Source organism: Cnephaeus nilssonii, assembly GCF_951640355.1.
Source record: "Cnephaeus nilssonii genome assembly, chromosome: 11".
Classification (NCBI taxonomy): domain Eukaryota; kingdom Metazoa; phylum Chordata; class Mammalia; order Chiroptera; family Vespertilionidae; genus Cnephaeus; species Cnephaeus nilssonii.
Window position 1 is genome coordinate 34,409,591 of NC_137082.1, and position 22,852 is coordinate 34,432,442.

General features: G+C 52.8%; 1 protein-coding gene across 1 annotated transcript; it reads left to right on the plus strand.

Moving 5' to 3' along the window:
- Positions 1 to 468: 468 nt before the first annotated feature.
- On the plus strand, positions 469 to 22,482 carry BPIFB4 (BPI fold containing family B member 4; the record flags this gene model as incomplete). The annotated part of the gene is made up of 16 exons (XM_079784714.1): positions 469 to 574; positions 1,496 to 1,558; positions 1,955 to 2,522; positions 3,555 to 3,659; positions 4,697 to 4,840; positions 6,325 to 6,388; positions 6,836 to 6,896; positions 7,994 to 8,085; positions 9,664 to 9,867; positions 12,511 to 12,564; positions 13,152 to 13,322; positions 15,833 to 15,900; positions 17,682 to 17,724; positions 19,497 to 19,560; positions 22,035 to 22,111; positions 22,459 to 22,482. 16 exons carry the CDS (start codon positions 469 to 471, stop codon positions 22,480 to 22,482), a joined length of 1,908 nt encoding a protein of 635 aa, XP_079640840.1.
- Positions 22,483 to 22,852: the final 370 nt, after the last annotated feature.

Sequence of the window (22,852 nt, forward strand, 5' to 3'; positions counted from 1 at the left end):
GGTCTGCTTTGTATCTCCAGATTAATTTCAGTTTGAAAAACTCAGAAGGTGATAACAGAAATTCTGGACTCTGCCCCACTGTGTGACCTGGGATCCTTTCCCCAGAAACTCTGCTTTCTAATAACACATTGTATCAGGCATATAATAGACCAGGCGTCCTCAAACTACGGCCCGCGGGCCACATGCGGGTGTTTTTGCCGTTTTGTTTTTTTTACTTCAAAATAAGATATGTGCAGTGTGCATAGGAATTGGTTCATAGTTGTTTTTAAACTATAGTCCGGCCCCCCAACGGTCTGAGGGACAGTGAACTGGCCCCCTGTTTAAAAAGTTTGAGGACCCCTGTAATAGACACTCAGGATCCTGGTATGACTCTTGGAAGGAGGTGCCTAGCTCCATTTGCTGGCCAGGAAGGTGATGGCCAGCTACCGCCATCTGATGCACTGTCTCCAGCAGGCAAGCAGCGCCAGCATGTGGACGGCGTGGTGTGTGGCTGCTCTGTCTGTGACAGCTGTGTGTGGCATGCGCCAAGAAACAAACACGGTCCTCAGGGTGACCAAGGATGTGCTGAGCAATGGTGAGTCCATCCCTGAAGGGGGTAGGTGTGGCATTGAGGGGGGCAGGGCAGTCCTTCCTACTCTGAAGTTCCCAAGGACCCTCTTCCTCACTGGCAGATTCTATATCAGATGGATGGGTGACTTCTCTCTGGGCTGTAATTTCCCCCTTTCCTTTTGGTTACTATTTCCTGAGCACCTACTATGTGCCAAACACCATGTTGGGAACTTTATGCACGAGGCAGTCGAGAGCAGTGAGTAAGAGCTTGAGTCCTGGAGTCAGTCTTCCTGGGGTTCAGATACTGACTGTGTGACCTTAAGTCTATGAGCCTCAGTTTACTCATCTGCAAAATGGGTGCAATCAAAGTTCCTATCTCAGAGGACTGATATGAGAATTAAGCAAGTTGATCTTTTGAAAACTTAGCACAATTCCCGGTACATAGACAGCTCTCAAAACCGGGAGCTATAATTATTCCTGCCTCTAATCTCCCTGTTCCCATTCCCATCCAAGGCTATTATGAGAATAAAAATGAGGTCATTTCCTATCTGAGTGTCACAGGCCTCACTTTGTTTATCCATCAAATGGGGACAATTATTCTGGTCTTGACTATTTCCCAAGAGTCAGTGGGATAATGGAAGAGGAAGTAGGTTTTTGAGCTATAAAGTATAGAACACTTGGAAGGGAGGGTGAGGAAGCAAAATTATCTAGTTTTGGCTGAATGCTGTTGAAATCTAGTGAATGTGAGATCAGGTCAAAGCCAGCAGCTGATGAGCTCACCGGGACATCAGGGCTGGTGGGACTGGAGGAATCTTCCCATTTGACGTGGGCATTTTACCTATGGGAAAAGGGGGGCCCAGCGAGCCAAGAAGGGCTCCCAGGTGGTGCCTGGGGGCTGCAGGTGGAGAAAGGGAGGAACCCCTGACACACCTTTGCTTCTCCGCAGCCTTTTCCAGCAACCTGCAGCAGAGCGATGCTCTCCACTCAGCCCTGAGGGAGGTGCCCATGGGTAAAGCTGCTAGTGGAGGTGGTGGGCCTCTCCTGGGGGGTCTGCTTGGTGGAGGTGGAGGTGGCGGGGGAGGTGGTCTTCTGGGGGGCCTGCTTGGTGGTGGTGGTGGAGGGGGTGGCGGTGATCTGTTGGGTGGAGTTGGAGGAGGCTTACTGGGTGGCAGTAGTGGGGGGCTGTTGGGCGGCAGTGGCAGCAGTGGTGGGGGGCTGTTGGGCGGCAGTGGCAGCAGTGGTGGGGGGCTGTTGGGTGGCAGTGGCAGCAGTGGTGGGGGGCTGTTGGGCGGCAGTGGTGGCCTCTTGGGTGGCAGTGGTGGCCTCTTGGGTGGCAGTGGTGGTGGTCTGCTGGGTGGCGGCCGACACTATTACGATGACTACAGAAGCATGACCTACCCCCGAGGTGCTGGTGGTGTTCCTTACAATGATTTCCATGTCCGAGATCGCCCCCCAAAGTATACGAATGGCAACCAGCTTGGCGGGAATTACAAGTATGGTCACCTCAAAACCAATGACAACACCGCTCAGCTCGGGGGCAAATACCGATACGGTGAAGTTCTTGATTCTGATGGAAACGTAAGAGACCTCCGAAGTGGCGACGTAAGAGACCTCCGAAACGGAGACGTAAAAGAACTCCGAAGTGTCGACTACCCCACGGCTGAGGATGCACACGGTGGCCACGGGGGCCACCGGCTGTATAAGTCAGCCGAAGGTGCAGCATCCGTTGGCAGGCTTCACAGGCGAGAACTGCGGCCGGGAGAGATCCCACCCGGGGTGGCCACTGGGGCCCTGGGCTCTGGGGGTTTGCTGGGCACTGGTGGCATGCTGGCAACCAACGGCATCCTGTCGGGCCAAGGTGGCCTGCTTGGAGGAGGCGGTCTTCTTGGTGACGGAGGACTTCTCGGAGGAGGGGGCGTCTTGGGCGTGCTCGGCGAGGGAGGCATCCTGAGCACGGTGCAAGGCATCACGGGGTAAGGAGGGGCCAAGATCCCCCTACCAAGTCCCCCGGGATGAATCTCCAAACGGGTGATCACCCTAGACCTGGAGGTGGAGGAGGGATGGTCTTCAGAGCCTTGGGCACTTCGGGGCTTGGCCTCGGGACTGGACGTCTTGAGAATCTCAAGTTGGATGGTTTTGGGTCTTGTCATTAGACAGCCTTGAATTTGAGTCCCAGCTCAGCCTTTTATACTTGTGTGTGACTTTGGACCATTCCTTTCCCCTGAGTCTCAACTTTTCCACCTGTAGAATGGTCAGAGTAACATAGTTTAGGTGGAAAAAGCCCAAGGATTTAAAATCATACACACAGGGTGGGGCCAAAGTAGGTTTACAGTTGTGAGTACATGAAACAGAGTTTATGCTTGCATTAATATTTATTAATCATTGTATTATTTTCCATATGAACAACTGTAAGCCTACTTTTTCCCTACCCTGTATATAATTTCAACTCTGCCCAGCTTCCTCCTCACATTCACTATTTAATTCAAAACTATTTGGAACTCCTGCTATGGTTTGGGCACTGTGTTGGCACTGGAGATAGGGCTAGCCAAGGAAAGACATAGCTCCTGTCCTTATGGACATGGATAAAGACGCCTGGAAATAACCCTCCAACTGCCTCCGCGGTAAGAAGTTCGTGGAGAAATGAGGATGTGTACAGTGGGGAGGCGGGGGGCGGGGGCTTCCTGGAGGAAGAGGACCTTGGGCTGAAATCTGAGAATGTGCAGGAGGAAACCAGGCATAGAGGGGCAGGGACAAGCCAAAGGAATGGCATCTTTACATTTAAAAAAGTCCTAGGAAATACATGGACATGCCGAGTGGGTCTCTGGGCAGTGGGAGTAGGGGTCATGGCATCTTTTGCCTTTATTCTCTATGTTTTCCAAGTTCTACCCACAAACCTCAGGTCTCTTTCGAGTCAGGAGGTGTGTGTGAGGGAGGGCACTCCCAGGGGGAGTGGCATGGCCAGCAGCAGGGGCCCCTGTCCTCTCATTGCTCTTGGTCCCGTGCAGGCTGCGAATTGTGGAGCTGACCCTCCCTCGGGTGTCTGTTCGGCTCCTGCCCGGCGTGGGCGTCTACCTGAGCTTGTACACCCGCGTGGCCATCAACGGGAAGAGGTGTGTGCCCTCAGCATCCCATGTCCCGGCGGGGAGATCCTGGGCCGTTGTTTCCCTTCCCTACACGTCAGCCTCTGAGTCCTTAATGTGGGGACTAATAAGGTCTCATGTGTTTCCACCCAGTGCACGGCTTACACCCCTGGGCTCAGGCCATCTTTAGTCCCCGTCAGCGGTGGGGGCGGTCTGCAAGAAGGTTAAGATCTTAGGTGACAGCCTGGGTTCAAATCCCGACTCTCTTTTAAGCTGTGTGACCTTGGGCCGTCCCCTAATGTCACTGAAGCTCAGTGTCTTTGCCTGCAACGGGCATACTGACATCTCCTTTTCCACGCGGCTGCGGCCACAGGCGCCTGCCTCCCTGAAGAGTGCCTGCCGCCTGGGAGGTGCTTATCCGAGGACCTCAGCGTGGACGTGTGCATTGCTTTCTCCCTACGGGTTGAGGTCACGTCTATAAAGTTAGCTCATTGGGTGCTCACCTTGGAAACCAAAATTTACACTGAGTGGCCAGATTATTATGATCTCTGAACGCATAATACTCTGGCCACCCAGTGTACTTCTCTTGAGCACCTCATTTATTTGATATCAAAGATACTATAAATCGTGCACCTGATCAGTTTTCCCCTTTGCACTGGCTGATAGAAAGCTCAGGGCAAATAGGTGGTTGATCTCCAGCAAAAGTCTAGAATACTTTTGGTACCCATTTGAGATACAAATACACTGAGTGGCCAGATTATTATGCGTTCAGAGATCGTAATAACCTGGCCACTCAGTGTATATGTAGAGTTCCTTTATTGACCCCTGTCCCAGCCTTAGAAGCTCTCACAGACTGAGGAGGGACACAGATTTGTTCACATATGACTTGAGGGACCAGGGAAGTCTTCTGGTTTGGGATCCCTAGAGATGAGCAAGGAGCATGACCGATGCATAATAGCAAGGGGCAGGGCCGGCAAGGGTGAGAGGAGCCAGGCAGGGCTGGCTGAGGCTGAGCTGCCTGGAGGCTGGGGGTGACTCTGTCTCCCTGGCCTCATGGTCTCCTCCAGTCTCATTGGCTTCCTGGACATCGCAGTGGAGGTGAACATTACGGCCAAGGTCCGGCTGACCATGGACCGCACAGGCTACCCGAGGCTGGTCATCGAGAGATGCGACACCCTCCTGGGGGGTATCAAAGTCAGGCTGCTGCGAGGGTGAGTACCCGAGCCGTGGAGCGCCTTGGGGGATGCTGGCACGGCCCGCTGTATGGTTACGAGCAGGGGTTCTGGAAGCATCCTGTGGTTCAAATCTCAGCTCCACTAGCCCTTGCTGTGTGCCGTTGAGCAATTCTGTTGCCCTCTCTGAACTCTGGTTTGCTCATCTCTTTGTTACATGGGGGTGATTCTTTTTCCTGTTGGAATTGAAATAATGAATGTAAAGCCTTAGTGCAGAACCTGGCACATTTTAAGAGTTCCTAATATATGTCTAACAGGTTTGTGTCCATTAGTGCCCCAATCCAAGAGAAAATTTCCCAGTGGGTTCTGTCCAGTGCAAACTTGGTTGGGGGTGAAATTTTTTCTATTGCACCCTCCCCACAAGGCGGCCAAGTCCCCACCCTCTGACCAGAGTGGTTTCAAGTGTCTGTGTATGGCCAGCACGCTCCCTGCCTCCGCCCCCCACTCCCCTCCGGGGGATGGTCTTGGATGAGAGCACATCAGGGCAGCTCAGAACTGAGGCCCCTTCATTCACTCCCGGGCCCTCATCACGGGAGAGACCTCTTCAGCTTTTCTCTTTGAGGCCTCTGCCCCGCGCCCGCACCCTCCCCTCCCCCACAACCTTCCTCCCCCGTGTTATCAATCTCTTGGCCCAATCCCCCCAGCTCTCATCTTATCTAAGCTCTGGGAGCAGAAATACTCATTGTACAACTCAAACCCGAGAATTTCTGATTCACGTGAGCTTCTCTGAGTCTTTGTTTCTGCTCCAGGGTGGTAGGAACGAGAAGATGGGCCCCTGGTATTCCGTGAGGGGAGGCGGGAGGGCAGCACACAGAAACCTCACAGATTTTTAAATTCACGTTTTCACTGGGAAATACCGTTGGTAATACATGGTTCAAAAAGACAAAAAGAAAGGCACAGAGTGAGGAGCCTGCCTCCCACCTGCCCCTTCTCACCAAGCTCCCCTTCCAATTCCTTTGTGCAAACGAAGCAAACACAAATGTAGGTTCTTACTCCCCACCCGCCTTTTAACACAAACGGGCACACGCTATTAACACCGCTTTTCTTTGCTTTTTTTCATTTCCTCGACTTGGAGATGTTTCTGTATCCTTCGGGAAGATTATGCAAAGTTGCAACGAACAGTCCATTAGAAGAGGGCCAGCTGAGCAGGAGGGAACAACATTTGCAGTTAAAAATCAGGAACATCCCAGCCTGGGCCTGGCCCATTGCAGAGCTCAAGAAACATTTGTTTGTTGAATGAGTAAATGAATGAGTGAATGGATGGATGAGTGAATGAATGAATAAAAAGCCCCCAATTTGCCTGACTAGCCCGTCCAGCTAGGTCCAGGGTGGAGGCACACTGCCCTCCCAGCTTTCAGAGCAGCTTCCAGCACGGACAGGTTCTCTTCAGACAGGGCCTGGCCTAGGGCCCCGCGTGTGCACAGCTTGGTGAGCCCCTCCTCATCCTGCTCCTCTCTCCTCAGGCTGCTCCCCAACCTTGTGGACAACTTAGTGAACCGAGTCCTGGCCAATGTCCTCCCTGACTTGGTAAGAACCTATCCTGGGACGGGGAGCAAGAAGCCCCGACTCCCTAGACCGAGGGGCCACAGTTCCACCTCCAACGCTGCGAACATGCAGGCGGCCCAGAGGGCACCAGGGGGTTGAGGCATGTTCTTGGGTTGACTCTGAGGAACACAGAGGGACAGGTTGGTGGAGGGACAAGGAGACGGAGCTTGAGGATCACACAGTTCTGAGTTTGAGTCCTAGCTCGGGCACTTCCAAGCTGTGTGACAAATCATATCACCTCTCTGGGTCTCCGTTTTCCCCTCTGTGAAATGGGGATTGTGAGAGAGCCTTCCCTGTGGGGCCGTGGGGAGGACAGTGCCGAGCACAGAGCAGGTCAGTAAACATCAGCTCCGCTTAGTTGTTACTCGTGCACGCCCCCCGCAGTCCCCTGCACGGTCCCCAGAACGGCATGCTTTCTCTCCCCCACAGCTCTGCCCCATTGTGGACGTCGTGCTGGGTCTGGTGAACGACCAGCTGGGTCTGGTGAACTGTAAGTTCTTCCTGCACCATAAGGTGCCTGCCCTGGGCCCAGCCCCCACAGGCCTGGGAGGGGGACTCAGGAGGTGGGCGCATGCCCTTAGAGTGCTGTGTTGCTGTGTGACTGATGCCTTGAGGGAGAGTCTACCTGGATTTCCTTCTTGTCCCCAAGCATTCCTCCACAAAGTGGAGGAGGCTCCGCCCCAGACGGGGGCGTTGAGGGGAGGAAGGGGCTGTGGCTCTGGACTAGGAGCCAGGAGGCTGGGTGGAGCCCTAGCTCTGCCCTGGCAGGTGTGTGCACTCCCCACCCCCCCTCCACCGTTTCCTCCTCTCTACAAAGAGGGGGTTGGCTTCAACCCACAGAGGGACTGGAGAGTGAGGAGGAGGAGACACAGGGACACTGTCCAGGTCTCAACCCACAGAGGGACTGGAGAGTGAGGAGCAGGAGACACAGGGACACTGTCCAGGTCTCAGCACCAGGCTCCAGCACCACCCCGATCCAGGATTTCCGAGCGAACGCTCCTAAGGCCAGCCGGCCCCATAGGGTGTGCATCCGTGCGGACCACAGCAGAGAGGCGGCACCCGAGCTGTGCCGTGCACAGCCTCCGCAGGGCAGCCCCCTCTGGTGTGGGCCCATGGATTCCAGGCAGTTTGAGGCTGGCTCTCCCAGACAGGTAAAACTCACTCCATTTGTGGCCAGAAACAAGGGAGAAAGAGCCCAGAGGTGAAGCTGTTCGTCACAAGGACTCAGGGAACTGCCAGATCCCATGAAGCACAACATTGTGGAAACCCTAAAGCTTCTTGCCCAGCACACAGGACTTGGCAACTTACAAAGCGTATCCATACCAGGATCTCACTGCCGCCCTCCCCACAATATAGTCCAAGGAGTTATGTTAAACCTGTTACAGAGGAGGAAACTGTAGCTCAGAGAGGCGCAGTGTCTTGCCTGAGGTCACACAGCAAAGAAGAGGCAGAGTTGGGATTTGAATCCAGAACTCTTGCTCTTTCCATGGTGCCTTGGAGCTGGAGCCTTGCTGCCTTGGGACACAAAAAGGGAAGGCGTCTGGGAGGGGGAGGGTACCTCCCCGTGACCCCCACCTTTGCCTGCAGCTCTGATTCCTCTGGGGATATTGGGAAGTGTCCAGTACACCTTCTCCAGCCTCCCGCTTGTGACTGGGGAATTCCTGGAGCTGGACCTCAACGTGAGTGACTGGACTTCGGGGCAAGGGGAGGTGGCCCTCTTCCTACCGGCGGGGGAGGGAAGGAGGGTCCCCCAAGACTTCTGCTGAGTGCCTGGGAAGCAACATCTGAACAAGACCCTTTTATGATCAGATCGGGCCCTTCTAGAATCCGTGTTAAAAAACTGAGCACATTTCTAATCTAACCTCTAGCAGCCACTTGAGGTAGGCACTCTTGCTGAGGAAACTGAGGCACAGAGAGGTTAAGCCCCTTGTCCAAGGTCACTGCTAATAAATGTAAACCTGGGATCTGAACCCAAGCAATCTGGCTTCTAACTACTAGAGCCACTGCTTGGGCGTGGGTCTCCTGGAGAAATGAATCTGGCCAGTAGTGTGCTGGTAAGCATTAACAGCCGGCTCTCATGATTAGAAAGAAAAAGCCTGATTTGTAACGTTTGCTGATTTCCATGGTATAAATACTCCCACCATGGCCAATTTCAGGCTGCCTACCTGACTTACTACTGAACACGGAGTTGAGAAGAGATGCGTGGACTCGGCTCTTGTGAGCTGGTGTGCTCTAGCACACGACCGAATCTGGTCCCTAACTGTGCACGGGGCACACACACAGTCAAACTTCCCGTGGGCCACACGAACACAGGTGCTTCCCCATGTGCTCCCTCAGATACAGGGCGCAGGTGCACACCCCTGCTCTCATGTACACAGCACACCTGTGCGCACGAGTAGATGCACACCTGGTATATGCATAAACTCTAGCCATTCAAGAGCTACTTGCTGGTCACTTGCTGTGTGCCAGGCGCTGGGCTGGGGCTGGAGGTGCAGTGGTGCACAGGGCAAGATTTCTGCCCTGATGGAGCTTGCCATCTATTGGAGGGGACAGGCCATCCAAGAATCACTCACACATGGTGAGCACTGTGAAGGAAGGTCCCGGGCTATTAGAGCCTACAGCAGGGATCTGACATACCCACGGAGATCATGGAGGGCTTCCTGAAGGAGGGGGCACTTGAGCTGAGACCTGCCAGATGAATGGAACATACAAGAGGAGAGTGTGGGGGAGGGAACAGTGTGTGGGAGGCACCATGGTGGGGGTGCTGAGGGGGTGGCAGGGACTGACAAGGCCCTAGTGGCTGCTCTGTAGAGGTGGGGGTGAGGGGTAGAGTGGCTCAAGATGAGGTGGAGAGGCCCCTGGGGCAGACTACACAGTGTCTTGTAGGCCATGGACAAGAGCCTAGTCTTTAGAGAGTAGATACACCAATGTGTATTGTGCGGGTGCATAAACATGCTAACTCATATGGCAGGACCGAGATGCGGAAAGGATCTATGTCATACAGGTATTTAAAATATAGGACAACATACCATGGCTATAATTATAAATGGTCATAAAGTGGGACTGCAGAGACCCTCTACCATCACAAATTGAAGAACATCTCAGGCCATAAATGAAAGAGTCACTCAGACCCAGTGGGTTTAATCAAGGAAGACTGCCTGGAGGCAGAGTCAGGGCCTCACCTAGCCTTCAGCCTCCTTCCTCAACTTTCCTCCCTGCACCCCTCCCCGTAACCCCTTTCCTCTCTGTTTCTCCAGACTCTGGTTGGGGAGGCTGGCGGAGGGCTCATCGACTACCCGCTGGGGCGTCCAGCCAAGGCTCCCAGGCCAACGATGCCAGAACTGCCCCCCATGGGCGACAACACCAACTCCCAACTGGCCATTTCTGCCAACTTCCTGGGCTCAGTGCTGACTCTCCTGCAGAAGGAAGGGGCACTGGATATTGACATCACCAATGGCATGGTGAGTCATGGCCCCACGTGGGAATGGGGCAGGCTGGGCAGCAAAGAGCTTCCAATTGATCCTGTAGTCCCCATGGCTTTGGGGAAATTGCTGTAAAGTGAGAACTATAGACAGCCCACCCTTTGACTCATCTCCAATTCGTGGATGTGTATCAGTTATGCCCGTGTTTACCCAAGCATGGTGCCTAGGAAGATTTTAGGTGTTTCACAGACATGGCATTAAACAACATCAAACCATATGGTGAGAAAGTTTCTCACTATTCCATTTTATTCCAATCCTTTGTAAAAAAGCATACTATGCATACATTTGTATGTATTTCCATGTAAATGTTTAGAATCCTTTCACCTGGTAAGCACTCATACTAAGTAACTAAAAGGTATCTATATAGATAAAGAGCCAGGGTCCATAACACTAAGGCTCCACCAATACCGGAGTGCTGGGTTGCCATGGCGACCCAGCACTGACTGCAGCAGGTGCTGGCACAGTGACCCAGCACTGACTGCTGAGGGGGCTGCAGATCAGGCCCAGAGAGAGGCCTGCAGAGAGAGAGAGAGGCAGGGTCTGATCCCCAGCCTCCGTGGCAGCTGTTGATCAGCCCTTGCCTCTCTCTTTCTCTCCCGGCTTCACCAGCAGCCTTCTGTTTCTCTCCAGGCCTCCGTGGGGCTGCTGATCAGCCCTGCCTCTTTGATCAGGCCCAGAGATAGGTCTGGAGACCTGATTGGCATAGAAACTGACCAATCAGAACCAAATCTGGGCGAAGTGCCAGGAGCCAATGGCTGCCTAAGAGGCGGAGCTTTTGACACTGACTGGCATAGAAACCAACCAATCAGAACCTAATCTGGGTGAACTGCAAAGGCAGAACCTAAGGTGGGGACTGAGGAGGGGTTTTAAGGGCAACAGCTGTTTGGTGTAAGGTGTAAGAAAGTGGTTCAATTTTTTCATGACCGGTTTGGTAGTATAGTGCATATGGCTATCAGTCCAGATATAGGGATTATGTGTTTTTGTCTGCCAAGAGCATCTCCTCCTGCTGAAAAAGGCTCCCCCCCCCCCATTTAAATCCTATCCTATATAATCTATCTATACTACTAAAACAATAATATGCTGATTAGACCGGGTCGACCGGCCATCTTCCGGATGTCCAACTTCCTTCCAGACAAAGCCATGGTGGTGGGGGCTGAGGCAGAGGCAGCTAGGGGTGATCAGGCTGGCAGGGGAGGGCAGTTGGGGGTGAGATCAGGCTGGCAGGGGAGGGCAGTTAGGGGCAATCAGGCAGGCAGGTGAGCAGTTAGAAGCCAGCAGTCCCACAGGGATAGAGCCTAAACCAGCAGTTGGTCGGACATCCCCCAAGGGGTCCCCGGTTGGAGAGGGTGAAGGCTGGGCTGAGGGAACCCCCGCCCCCATGCATGAATTTCGTGCACCAGGCCCCTAGTATAAGAATAAAACACTCTTGGGTATGTTCTAGACTCATTTTCTCTCCAAACCTTTCCTTCTGAAAAATTTCAAGCCTTCAGCAAAGTTGCAAAATAGCACAATTAGTGCCCAAATATCCTTCACCTAGATTCCATAGTTAATATTTTGTCATATTTGTTCTGTAGCTATCCATCCATCTGCCACCTATCTATCCATCACCTGTTGTTGAACAATTTGAGTTTTTAGAGATGTGACATTTCACTCCATAAACTTCAGTATATATCTCATAAGAACAAGATGTTCTCTGAAAAACCACCATACCAATTATGTAACTCTTTGATTCTATTAAGAGGAAAGCCTCCATTTGTGCCAGGATGTAATTAACCCTCTCTTGCACCTGGAAGTGTCCTCTTTTTAACTTGGGGGGAACAAGAACGCCCCCCTGCCCCCCTCCCCCCCTCCCCTGAGGGCCTCCACAGACAACAATATCCGTGCAGGGGGTAGGGCATTGTTCTGTTTTTATTGCCTTTAGTTTTACAGTTGCCATCTCTATAAAGGGATACTGGTGTCCACTCTTTAGTATTTGAGGTTTTAAAAAGTATATTTAAAGAAGATATTAAGCCCTAGCTGGTTTGGCTCAGTGGATAGAGCGTCGGCCTGCGGACTGAAAGGTCCCAGGTTCAATTCCAGTCCAGGGCGCATGACCGGATTATATGCTTGATCCCCAGTAGGGGGCGTGCAGCAGGCAGCTAATCGATGATTCTCTCTCATCATTGATGTTTCTATCTCTCTCTCCCTCTCCCTTCCTCTCTGAAAAATAAATAAATAAATAAAAAGGAAAAAGGAAGTTATTAAGTAAACAACAGTGCAGGTGGTTCAGGGATATTGCAGAATCATGCATTTAGTCGACACTGGTTACGCATGTGGGCTCACACTGATGCCCACTTTGTTTTAATAAAGAATTGCATTTTTAGAGAACAAAGAGTTGTCTCCTTCCCTCTAAGGCATGCCTGTGGTCAGCGTAAGTGGCCAGCCTTGTCCATTTAACCACAGAACAGCTCCTGTGGTCTACATTGTGGCTGCCGTTAGGTAGGGCCTCCCAGGGGGTCTTTCAGGGGGAGAAGATGCCCCCACTGGCTGCTGAGAGCCTGAGGCAGTTAAGCACTATGTTAGCAGCTCCTGTCTGTCCCCATGGCCTCAGGGACTCACGTGACTCTTCTTCTTGTCCTGCAGTTTGAAGAACTTCCTCCACTCACCACGGCCACGCTGGGAGCCCTGATTCCCAAGGTACGTAAGGCAGGAGTGTCTCCTTATCTTCAGCCTCCCCCTCCCCCCAGGAGCTGAAGGGAAGACACTCAGCAGCACTAGGGTGGGGATGCTCTGCCCCCCCCCCCCCCCACATTCCGGACTTTCTTGTGAGACGCCTCAAATTGTGGCCTTTCTCATCCCAGTTGGGGCATCTAAAGGCAGGAAGGGCCTAAGCTTCCGAGAGACACAGGCCTGGGCTGGAGTCTCCACTTTCCTGCTGGCCTCAGACAGCTTGCCTGGGGTTTCCCTCAGTTTTCCAATCTGTAACATGATGGAAAAGTACCTTATGGATGTGGGAATGTAATGGCATTGTGAAGGCTCCGGGGACTCCACCGCAGTCAGTACCAGTCTTGAGCATTATCAGGCATTGGGCACTGAGCTTAAGTCTTTGCTGGCATCATCACCTTCATTCTCACAAGGGCAGCCCTTGCTCAAACCCAGCAGCAGGCTGGGGCCTTTACGAGTGGTTTGTAAGACTCAGGTGGTGTTGCTGGATCTGTAGTAGCCAGTGTGAGACCTCCCGTTCCGCAGGGGCCTGCTCAGTCCGGCCTGGTGTCTCCCCACAGGTGTTCCAGCAGTACCCCGAGTCCCTGCCACTCACCATCAGGATCCAGGTGCCCAACCCACCGTCAGTGACGCTGCAGAAGGACAAGGCCCTGGTAAAGGTGTTTGCCACCTCTGAGATCATGGTGTCCCAGCCCAATGACGTCGAGACCACTATCTGCGTCATCGATGTGGTGAGTGTCTGGGGGTGTGGGTGGCCACGTGCTCCCGAGGAGTCCACAGACTCCTTCAGATCTTCACAGTCCCCCCATAGTGACGACAAGTGTGGCTATGGGGCCAGATGATCTGATTCAAGTCCGTCTTTAGCACTTCCAGCTGTGTGAGCTCAGGTAAGTCACCCCCTCTCTCTGGACTTGATTTTTCCCTCTGCCACGTGGGTAAGGCAGCAGGGCATTATTAAGATGCTCGGAGCAGTACCTGACGTTTCGTAAGGGATCCAAAAGTGTTGGTTATTATTATTCTCACGGGTTGTATACCACAGTGCCTGGCAAAGTAGGCCTTGGTCAAGCCGTCAACAATATTTATTGTGTACCACTATGTGTTATGCTTCCTATCAGATATTGGAGAAAGGGGCAACTAGACAGATGGTTCTGGCTCTCTTGTCCCTGGTACCTAAGAGGGAATAGATACAAATGCAATTTCCACAACTATTTCATAGACAGGAATCCCCTTAAAATCATGCTGCTCCTCTTTCAAAAGGCTTTCTATTAATCCTGAAACAAACTAATTCCCTCACAATGGCCCACAACATACCCTGTTCACCTTTCAGCTCCTCAATCTTCCCTCCAACACAGTCCCACCCCAGGGCCTTTGCACATGCTGTTCTCTCTGCCTGGGATGTTCTTCCTCCAGATATCGGTATGGCGCACACTTTCATTTCCTTAGGGTCTCTGCTCACATCTCCCCTCCTCAGAGAGCTCTTTCTCTGCCCACCTGTCTAAAATATTCTCACCATTTCCATTCTCTCTCTTCTTCCTTCCCTTTTCATTCTCTCCTCTGCTTTACTTTGTTTGTATCCTTAATCTGACATTGTATTAACCTGCACTTGTTTGCTAGTTTACTGCTGGACAAAAATGCAAATTGTTTTCTTCACTGCTGAATCCCAGAGCTTAGCATAGATAGGGTCCAGTACATAATAGGTGCTTAGTAAATATCTGTCAAAGGAATGTGTTGTATGGAGTGCCCCCGATCCCCCCCCCCCGCCCCCCATGATTAAAACTTTGGACTCAGACATTTGGGTTCTGTCCTATCCGCTATGTCTTCCCAGTTTCTCTGCCCAGGGCTCAAGACAAAATGAGCCACTTCTAGTGTGGGAGGTGGGGCATGCTAAGCCCCAGTATCGGGAAGAGGCCTCTCATCGTCAGATGAGAGATTCAAAAGGCTAATTCTCACCCAGTGAGGGGAGTTGGCTGCCCCTGACTTGACGCCTGTTGACTAGTTCCTACTGTGTGGAGCTTTCCCCATCAACAGCCCAGATGTTTGTTGGATCCAGCTCAGAACACTGCATGACTCTCCCTGCCCCAGTCCCTGAGGGCTCTCCAGCCCATTACCCTGCCTGGCCTGGCTCCATCCCACTCCAGCCTCCTGGAGTCCTACATCTCCTTAATCTCAGGCCTCCTCTCTGTCCTTCTAATGCCAAACTCTTCCTGCCCCAGGGTTTTGCCCTTCCCACTGCCTGGACCACTCTCATGCCCTCTTTTTCATCTGGCCAAATCGTACCTACCCTCCAGGCTCAGTTCAAAAGCCATTTCCTCAGGGAATGATCTGCATGCCAAGTAGGTCCCTGCCCATATATACCCAGAGCCTCTTCTCCATCATCCCAATGATCATCATTATTGTTATTACTAATAATGTCAGCTGAATTTGTTAGAGGCTTCATTTTTTTCATAAGACCAACTTATTTTATTTTATTTTGGGGGTGAGGGAGACAGGGAAGCAGACAGATTTTTTTACAACAAGGCTTCATGCCCTCGGGACCTCTTATGCTCTTTCATGGGGTGGGGGAGAGAGGGGGAGGGCAATTTTGACTGACAGAGATAATGCCCAATCCCATCTGCAATGGCTCATCTGAAGCAGGTCTCCTAGGCTGCAGGCCACCCCACCCGCTCTGAGAGAAGCTTGTAAACACCCACGCCACTCGCTGGCTTCCTGTGGCAGTTGTCTTTCTGAGAGGTGTTCACTCAGCCCTTGCTGTGACTTACTAGTGGACCATAATTAAGGAGGGCAATTTATTATTCCTAGCCCCCTCCCCTCCCGTGGGCGAAAATCCACTATATGGTGAGGTTACTGGTGGTGTCAGCTTATAAAGGGAGGTTTGACCAAAACCTCAGGGAACAGCCTGGTTTTTTTTTTTAATTATTTTTTTTCAATTTTTTTATTAAGGTATTATATGTGTACATATCTTACCATTGCCCCCCCACACCCCACTCCCATATATGCCCCCACCCCCCAGAGTTTTGCATCCATTGGTTATGCTTATATGCATGCGTACAAGTCCTTTGATTGATCTCTTATCTCCCCCACCTCTCCCTAACCTTCCCCTTGTAATTTGACAGTCGAACAGCCTGTTTTTATGCTCAGCGTTCGTGGGACCCCGAGCCAGTGCCTGGCACCAGGAGCCCGCAGCAGGCAGCGGCCAATGTCCGATGGCAGCAACATTCCCCTCTCCTTCCCTCTCCTCCAGGACACAGAACTGTTGGCCTCGTTCTCCGTGGAGGGCGATAAGCTCATGATCGACGCCAAGCTGGACAAGTAAGGGGGTTTGCGGCCTCGGGCTCCTGCCCATCAGAAAGTCCTCTTCGGTGCTGCCGTGTCTGGTGCCAGCTCACGGAGGGACAGGGGGAGGGCTTAGAGGTCTCCTAGCATGGCTTACAGTGCTGGTTAAATCCAGGAGGCTGCAAGGGTAAAAACGGGCAGTGACTGCAAAGCCAGGCAGGGAGGGTGAAGCCGTAAGCTTAATAGAAGGAACCTACGGCCAATAATAACAACATCAATCCTAATAAGGATGCCGGTGATGATGTGTGCGGGCTCTGCACCGGTACTTACCTGCATTCTCTTGCTTAGCCTCCCCATGGTCCTGCGGAGTCAGGGCTGTTACCTTAAAGAGGAGAAAATCAGGGCTCAGGGAGGTGGATTTATCTACTCAGGGCCACACAGTGAGCACAGAGAAGGGCTGTGAGCCGACCATGGTCTGTCTGGCCTGGAGCTGCATTGAAGGGTTACAAGCACGGGCTTTGCAGCCAAGAGGCCTGGTTTCCAATCCCACTGTGACCACTGAAGCCTGTGTGACACAGGCCAACTGACCTTGCCTCTCTGCAACTCGGTCTCCTTACCTGAGCATGGAGATAATTGTCCCTACCTCACAGGACTCATCATGAGCATCATCATAGCTATCATCTATCGGGTGTTGTCTCTGTGCCAAGCATTGAGCTGGGCCCTAAATGTGTCTCAATTCACTTACTTCTTGACCTTAGCCTCTGTAAGTATTATGATTATTCCCACTTCATGATAAATGAGGTTAAATATGCAAACGTCAGCACGTGCCTAGTTCATACGTTTTTCTTCTTATAACAAATATTTATCAAGCCCCACAGTTGGGGTTACTCATAATCAGATGCCAATCAGAACTGCCCAGGGGTTTGTAAGGAGGTAACATTCGACCCGAGGCCTGGATGAGAAGGACTGCGTAAAGAGCTGGGGTGTCCGGCAGTGCGGGCAGCACAGGCAACCCTGGAGGGGCAGGAAAGAGCTGGGGTGTTGTGGGGAGCTGGGAGGGGAAGTCGGGAAGGAATAAAATATCTGTTTCTCTCCTGCTGGAAGCTCCAATGACCCTGCCCGTGAGCGGGTCTGGTCTGGCCTCTCTCAGGTGAAATTGTCCGTTTGCTGATGGGATTCAGGTGCAGAGAGACTGAGGCCCTCCTAGTGCAGAGAGAAAGCTTGAGCCCAGGCCTCGGGCCTCCCTGCTCAGAAAAGGACAGCTGCCAGGAGCACAGGCTCAGGGTGCGAGTCCTGGGCTCTCCCTCCTGAGTAGCCATTGCAAGTTACTCTAGAGCCTCAGGTGCCCGCCTACCCCCCCCCCCCCCCAACACACACATACACACACAGGGTTGCTGAAAAGATCAAACAAGATAGTGATGATCGCACATGTATACATGGCACTTGCCATGCGCCAGGCACAGTTCTAAGGGCTTTACTGGAATCACCTCATTTAGGCCTTGCATCCACCCACTCTGCAGAGGAGGAAACTGAGGCATGGAGAAGTTAAGTGCTTTGGCCAAAGACACACAACTCACAGGCGGTGCTGCTGCGCTCTGAGCCTGTGGATGTGGTATATAACACCTTGGCATCGTGGCTGGTACATGGTTGGAGCTCAATACTTGGAGACCACCACTGTTCTTATTAACTGCCCCCAGGCCAAGAGAGGCCCTCCTGTGGACTCTGGTGGGGTGGGGGCTTCTGACAGCTTAGTGCCATGCAGCCCCCCACGATTCAGGCCACCACTTCCTCTGATGGGCTGTCTACTTTGTCTGCAGGACCAGCCTGAACCTCAGAACCTCAAATGTGGGCAATTTTGATGTAAGTACCAAGCTCGGGCCCCGGCGTGCGATCTTCTGGGAATGGCATTCCCGTGAGACTGGCTGGGGACTGGGGGTGGGGGGTATGAACTCCAAAGCGTTGGCATCAGCCCTGTCAAGCTTTATTTCACAGACAGGGAAACTGAGGCCCACGAGCCAGGGAGGGGCAGAGGACGGAGTCACGGCTCCAACTCTGCCTATGGTTCGGCCCATTCTGACTGACTGCCCCCGGGGAGGCTGCTTGGCCCACATCCCTTCACTCCAGAGTGGCGAGGCCGGGAGGCAGACACATCCCGGGGACCCCTTTCTCCCGGATCAGGGGGCTCTGCCTTGCCACGGACTCCCTTATGACCTTGGCAATACCCACCCCCTCTGAGCCTCAGTTTCCTCGTCTGTAAAACAAACAGGTTTGGATTTATTTCTAACCGCCCTCCCACCCCCGCTTTCTGGAATCCTGCGTTTCTAATCTGAGACACTCCTTTTCTAGGGTTTCGTCCTGTTTCAGCTCTGTTCATTCCTGAGTCCCCACCCCCGTTAAAGCTTCAGAAATGCCCCTCTTTTTTATTTTTATAAACTGACAAGGACACAGATACCTGCTTCCTAGGACAAGCTTGGGTGGTTTCCACATGCGCAGAAATAGTCAAATACCCACTGTGTTGCTGTTTTTTGAGCTCTTTAAACCCAAACAACTACCGTATTTTCCGGCATATAAGACGACTGGGTGTATAGAAGATTTTCCTGGGTTAAAAAGTCGTCTTATACGCCGGAAAATACGGTATAACCCCTGGAGTTGGGATGGCCAGCTTCGTTTTCTAGATGGAGAGACTGGTGCTCAGAGAAGGAGGGGCAGGCCTCACACTGGTTTCTGGCCGCTGGGGCTAGAGCTGGGATCTCTGGACTCTAAAGAGAAAAGGAAGCCAACAGTGAAATCGGTGAATATTTATGGAGCAGCAGTGATTGGCACCAGGCACCAAATTACACTTAAAACAAACAAATAAGCTCTTTTCATGGAATCCTCACCACAAACTGAGGATTAGCCCATTTTCCAAATAAGGGAGCCAAACACAGAGACGGTAAGTGACTTTGTCCAAGGTCACAGAGTGAGTAAGAGGCAGCGCTGGGATGTGAGTCCCGTGCTCTTGTCACTGTAGAACCGCCTGGCACTATGCCACGGCCGGGGCTCTACCTATAGGCACGAAGCTTGCCCACCCTTCGAGGGAAGGATTATCCACTCCCCTTTTCAGATGGGGAAACCAAGGCTCAGAGAAGTTAAGAGCCATCATATCTGAAAAGGCTCCAGTCCAGGCATTTGACATGATCTGCCCACACTCCTCACAGCACCCTTACAACCAGGGCTGGCTGGCCCCCTTTCCAGATGAGGAAACTGAGGGTCAGAGAGGGAGTGAACCTTCTCAGAGGCCCACGGAGGCTGAGCTGGGATGGGAACCCAAGGGCCTTCAGGGACCCCATCGTGGTTTTGGAGCAGTCACCATAGACCCCATGCTCTGCGCCTCTGGGAGAGGAACTGGCCCCCTGTCAGTCCCAGCATCCCCGAGCTCCGGTGCCTGAGGCCTGGGCCACCCCATCCCTGCAGATGCGCCTTGGCGCTGTCCAGCTCCGTGGTTCTGGAGTCACGGGAGGCCTGACTGCCTCCTCCGGGGTCGCCCCGAGCAGCTCTGCACCTTCCTCGTGGGCCACAGGGCGGGGCCTGGAGGCGCCCGTGGGATCCCGGCGTGCCGTTGCCTGGGCTGAGTTCTCGTTCTTTCCCTGCAGGTTGGCCTCATGGAGATGCTGGTGGGGAAGATTTTCGACCTGGCGTTTATGCCCGCGATGAACGGTGAGAGCGGGTGCCTGTGCCTCCCGGGGGCACGTGGCCCGGGGACCAGGTGCCTGCTGGTCTGTTGGGCATGTTTGATGCACAGCCAGTCTACCTTGATAGCAATTCTGAGAACTTCGTTCTGAGCTTATTTATTTAAGCCTGTGAACGCAAGTATCGCCACAAGGTTCCAACAACTCCCTTATTTGCTGCTTCTGCTGTATTTTTTTTTTCTTATTTGGTGGGTTGTTTTTGTTTTTCTGATTATTTATATCAAATTCTGAAAATTCAGATCAGTTTTTTTTTTAAATTTCACCTCCAGGGGCAATTAATCTCAACATTTGGGTATATTTCCTCCTAAACTCTTCTTTCTTCTATTTTTTCCCCCCAATACAGTCCAAGATATTTCCTGGTTTATTTTTATATGCTTACTAGAGGCACAGTGCATGAATTCATACACGAGTGGGGTCCCTTGGCCTGGCCAATAATCAGGGCTGATCAGGGCCAATCTGGGGCATCTCTCCCAGTCCCAATCGGCCAGACCCCAGCAGCAAGCTAACCTACCGGTCGGAGCATCTGCCCCCTGATGGTCAGTGTGCATCATAGCGACTGGTCAAGCGGTTGACAGAACAGTTGGCCGATCTGTCGGACACTTAGCATACTACACTTTTATTATATTGGATTACTAATTGTGGTAAAATACATATAACATAAACTTTACCTTCTATTTTCAGGTGTACGGTTCAGTATTGTTAAGTATACTCACATTGCTTTGTTCCTGACTTGTTTTTAGTCGTGTATTTATTTTTACCTACACAGGGACTACATGCATACCCTGTTATTATAAAAAGTGCAGTCATTAGAGATAAAGTTAAAGTTGCTCTTACCGATATCTCCAAACTCCTAACCACACAGACTGCCTCCTAAGCAGCCACATGATCGGCTGGAGGGTGTTCTTGCCCAACTTCCTAAGTGGAATAGATAGCACATGGTCCTGCCTCTCTGGGGATACTTGAACGGTGGGGCCCTCTGGAGCTGGGGCCAATGCTCCTTCAACCGAGTAACCCCATTAGGATGGGAAACCTGTGCCCAAGCCGTCATGCTACTCAGCCTCAGCCTCTCTCGCCCCCCACTTCTGCATCAGGGAAGAGAGGAGGAGGGGCTGGCATCAGCTGTACCAGCCGGGATTCCTTTGGGAGCTCTCGACCCTTATTCTGGGAACTGTCATACGAGGAGGTTGAGTCTCCATCACAGGAAGGTGCTGGTCACAAAGCCCATGCACGTTCCCAGCAGGAGAGGACGAGGCGGGAGCTGGGCTGGGCTGGGCAGACCAGGGAGAAGGAGATGGAGACTCTCACCCTGGCTGGGCCCCCGGGAGGCGGTGAGACCTGGGTAGCAAGCCCCTCACTCTCCCTGGAATGCAGTGTACCATGCTCGAAAGTGAGAGATTGGATTAGATCCATGATTCCCAAAGTAGGTTCCATGGAAAACTAGTCCCAAAAGATACTCTGAGAAAAGGGTTCCATGGACAAGCAAGCCTGGAAAATACGGAATCTGTTCCTCTGAGGCACACTCACAATGTCCTCAGCTCTCCGAGAAGTCCTGCGGGAGTTAGAGTGTTTAACCTCAGTTAACCCAGCTTCCCCCACTGCCTTTCCTGCCTCCCTTCCTCGTTTCCTCTCTTCATTCGATATCACGTTCTCTTGCTTTGGAACATCAATCGGCAGGTCTACCAGGGCCCTGACCACCCAAAAGCAAACAGCACATCCCACGCGGTCCTTGGAGGGGCCACACGTGCATCCTTCCACGCCTGCACCCAGCAAGCATCGTTCTCTCCTCCGTGTCTGTCCCGGGGCTGGGTGAGGCCGGGGACGCAGTCCTTGTCTGCCAGAGACTCACGCCTGGTAGGGACGTGGAAACGGAATTAATATTTTGTTAACGGAGTCGTTCAGGAGCACCAGCAGGAGCCGAGTTGCTCGGCCTGGGGCGGAGGAAGCCTCAGAGAGGAGGTGACATCCAAACGGTGTCTCAGGAAGGCTCAGAACTCCGCAGGCAGCAGGGGTGAGGGAGTGGGCGCTGCGCAGGACTAGCTGCAAGGACCAAGGCCGGGGGACTGAAAGGCAAGAACTGGAAACTCTGGACTCCACATAGAAAAAGAAGCTAACACAATGAAATGAGTGAATATTTACGGAGCAATAGTGATCGGCACCGGCACTAAATTACACTTAACCACACACAGGCTTTTTTCCAGGTAATCCTCACCACCAACTGATCATTTGGGTACAACCATTAGCCCATTTTCCAAATAAGGGAGCCAAACACAGAGACGTCAAGTGACTTCCCAAGACCACAGAGCGAGTACGAGGTGGCGCTGGGATGCGAGTCCCGTGCGCTTGTCGCTGTGGAACCACAGTATCGTGCAAATACTGGTGGCTGTCCACAGGCGGACACACCTCTTGGCCACGCTGACCGCTGCTGACTTTTTCCCCCCACAGCTGTGCTGGGCTCTGGTGTCCCTCTCCCCAAAATCCTTAACATCGACTTCAGCAACGCAGACATCGACGTCTTGGAGGTAAGGGGAGAAAAAGCTAACTGCTTTCCCCTCTCGGAGAGGGAGAGGAGGGAAGGGGAGGATAGGACAGCAGGAGCCTCTTCCTTCAAAGGGTGGGGCTGAGGGAATCAGACACAAGCTGTTAAGAAGCCCTAAAGGAAACTTTCCACATGCCCAAGGTCCCCTGCCAGCTGACGGCATGGCCGGGGAGGGAGAGCCTCAGGCCCCTTGCGCCCCAGTGTCCTCGCTGTCGAGCTACTGCTTCCCAGAACGTGACTTGCCTGATCCAAAGGCAGGTGACTACCTGCCGAGGGCGCAGCCAGAAGCCGTCCACCCCCCTAACTGGGTTCTCTATTCTGCCCTCGAAGGACCTTCTGGTGCTGAGCGCCTGAGTGACAGGAGGCAGAGACGAGACGCTGCGGCCCCAGAAGGAGGCAGAACCAGCCCTGGAAAGGCTCGGCCTGACAGTCCCCGGCCCCGAGTCCCTTCAGCCCCCACAACAGGTCCCTCCCCAGCCTGCCGACCCTCTTCCCACCTGCCTCCACCGGAGAAAGGACCCAGCCATTGCCCCTACTGGCAAACAGTTGGCCCACGGTCCGCCCTGCCCTGCCGTCAGCCCCCCGCAGGGACGGACGGTCACCTCCAGGGCGAGGCCTTTCGGACTCCGTGTCGGACTCCACGCTGAGCACGTGAACCTTTCAATAAAAGCTTCCACTTCCCCTGCAGTTGGGGCGCGTCTCCACGAAGGACCCTCTCTCAGGC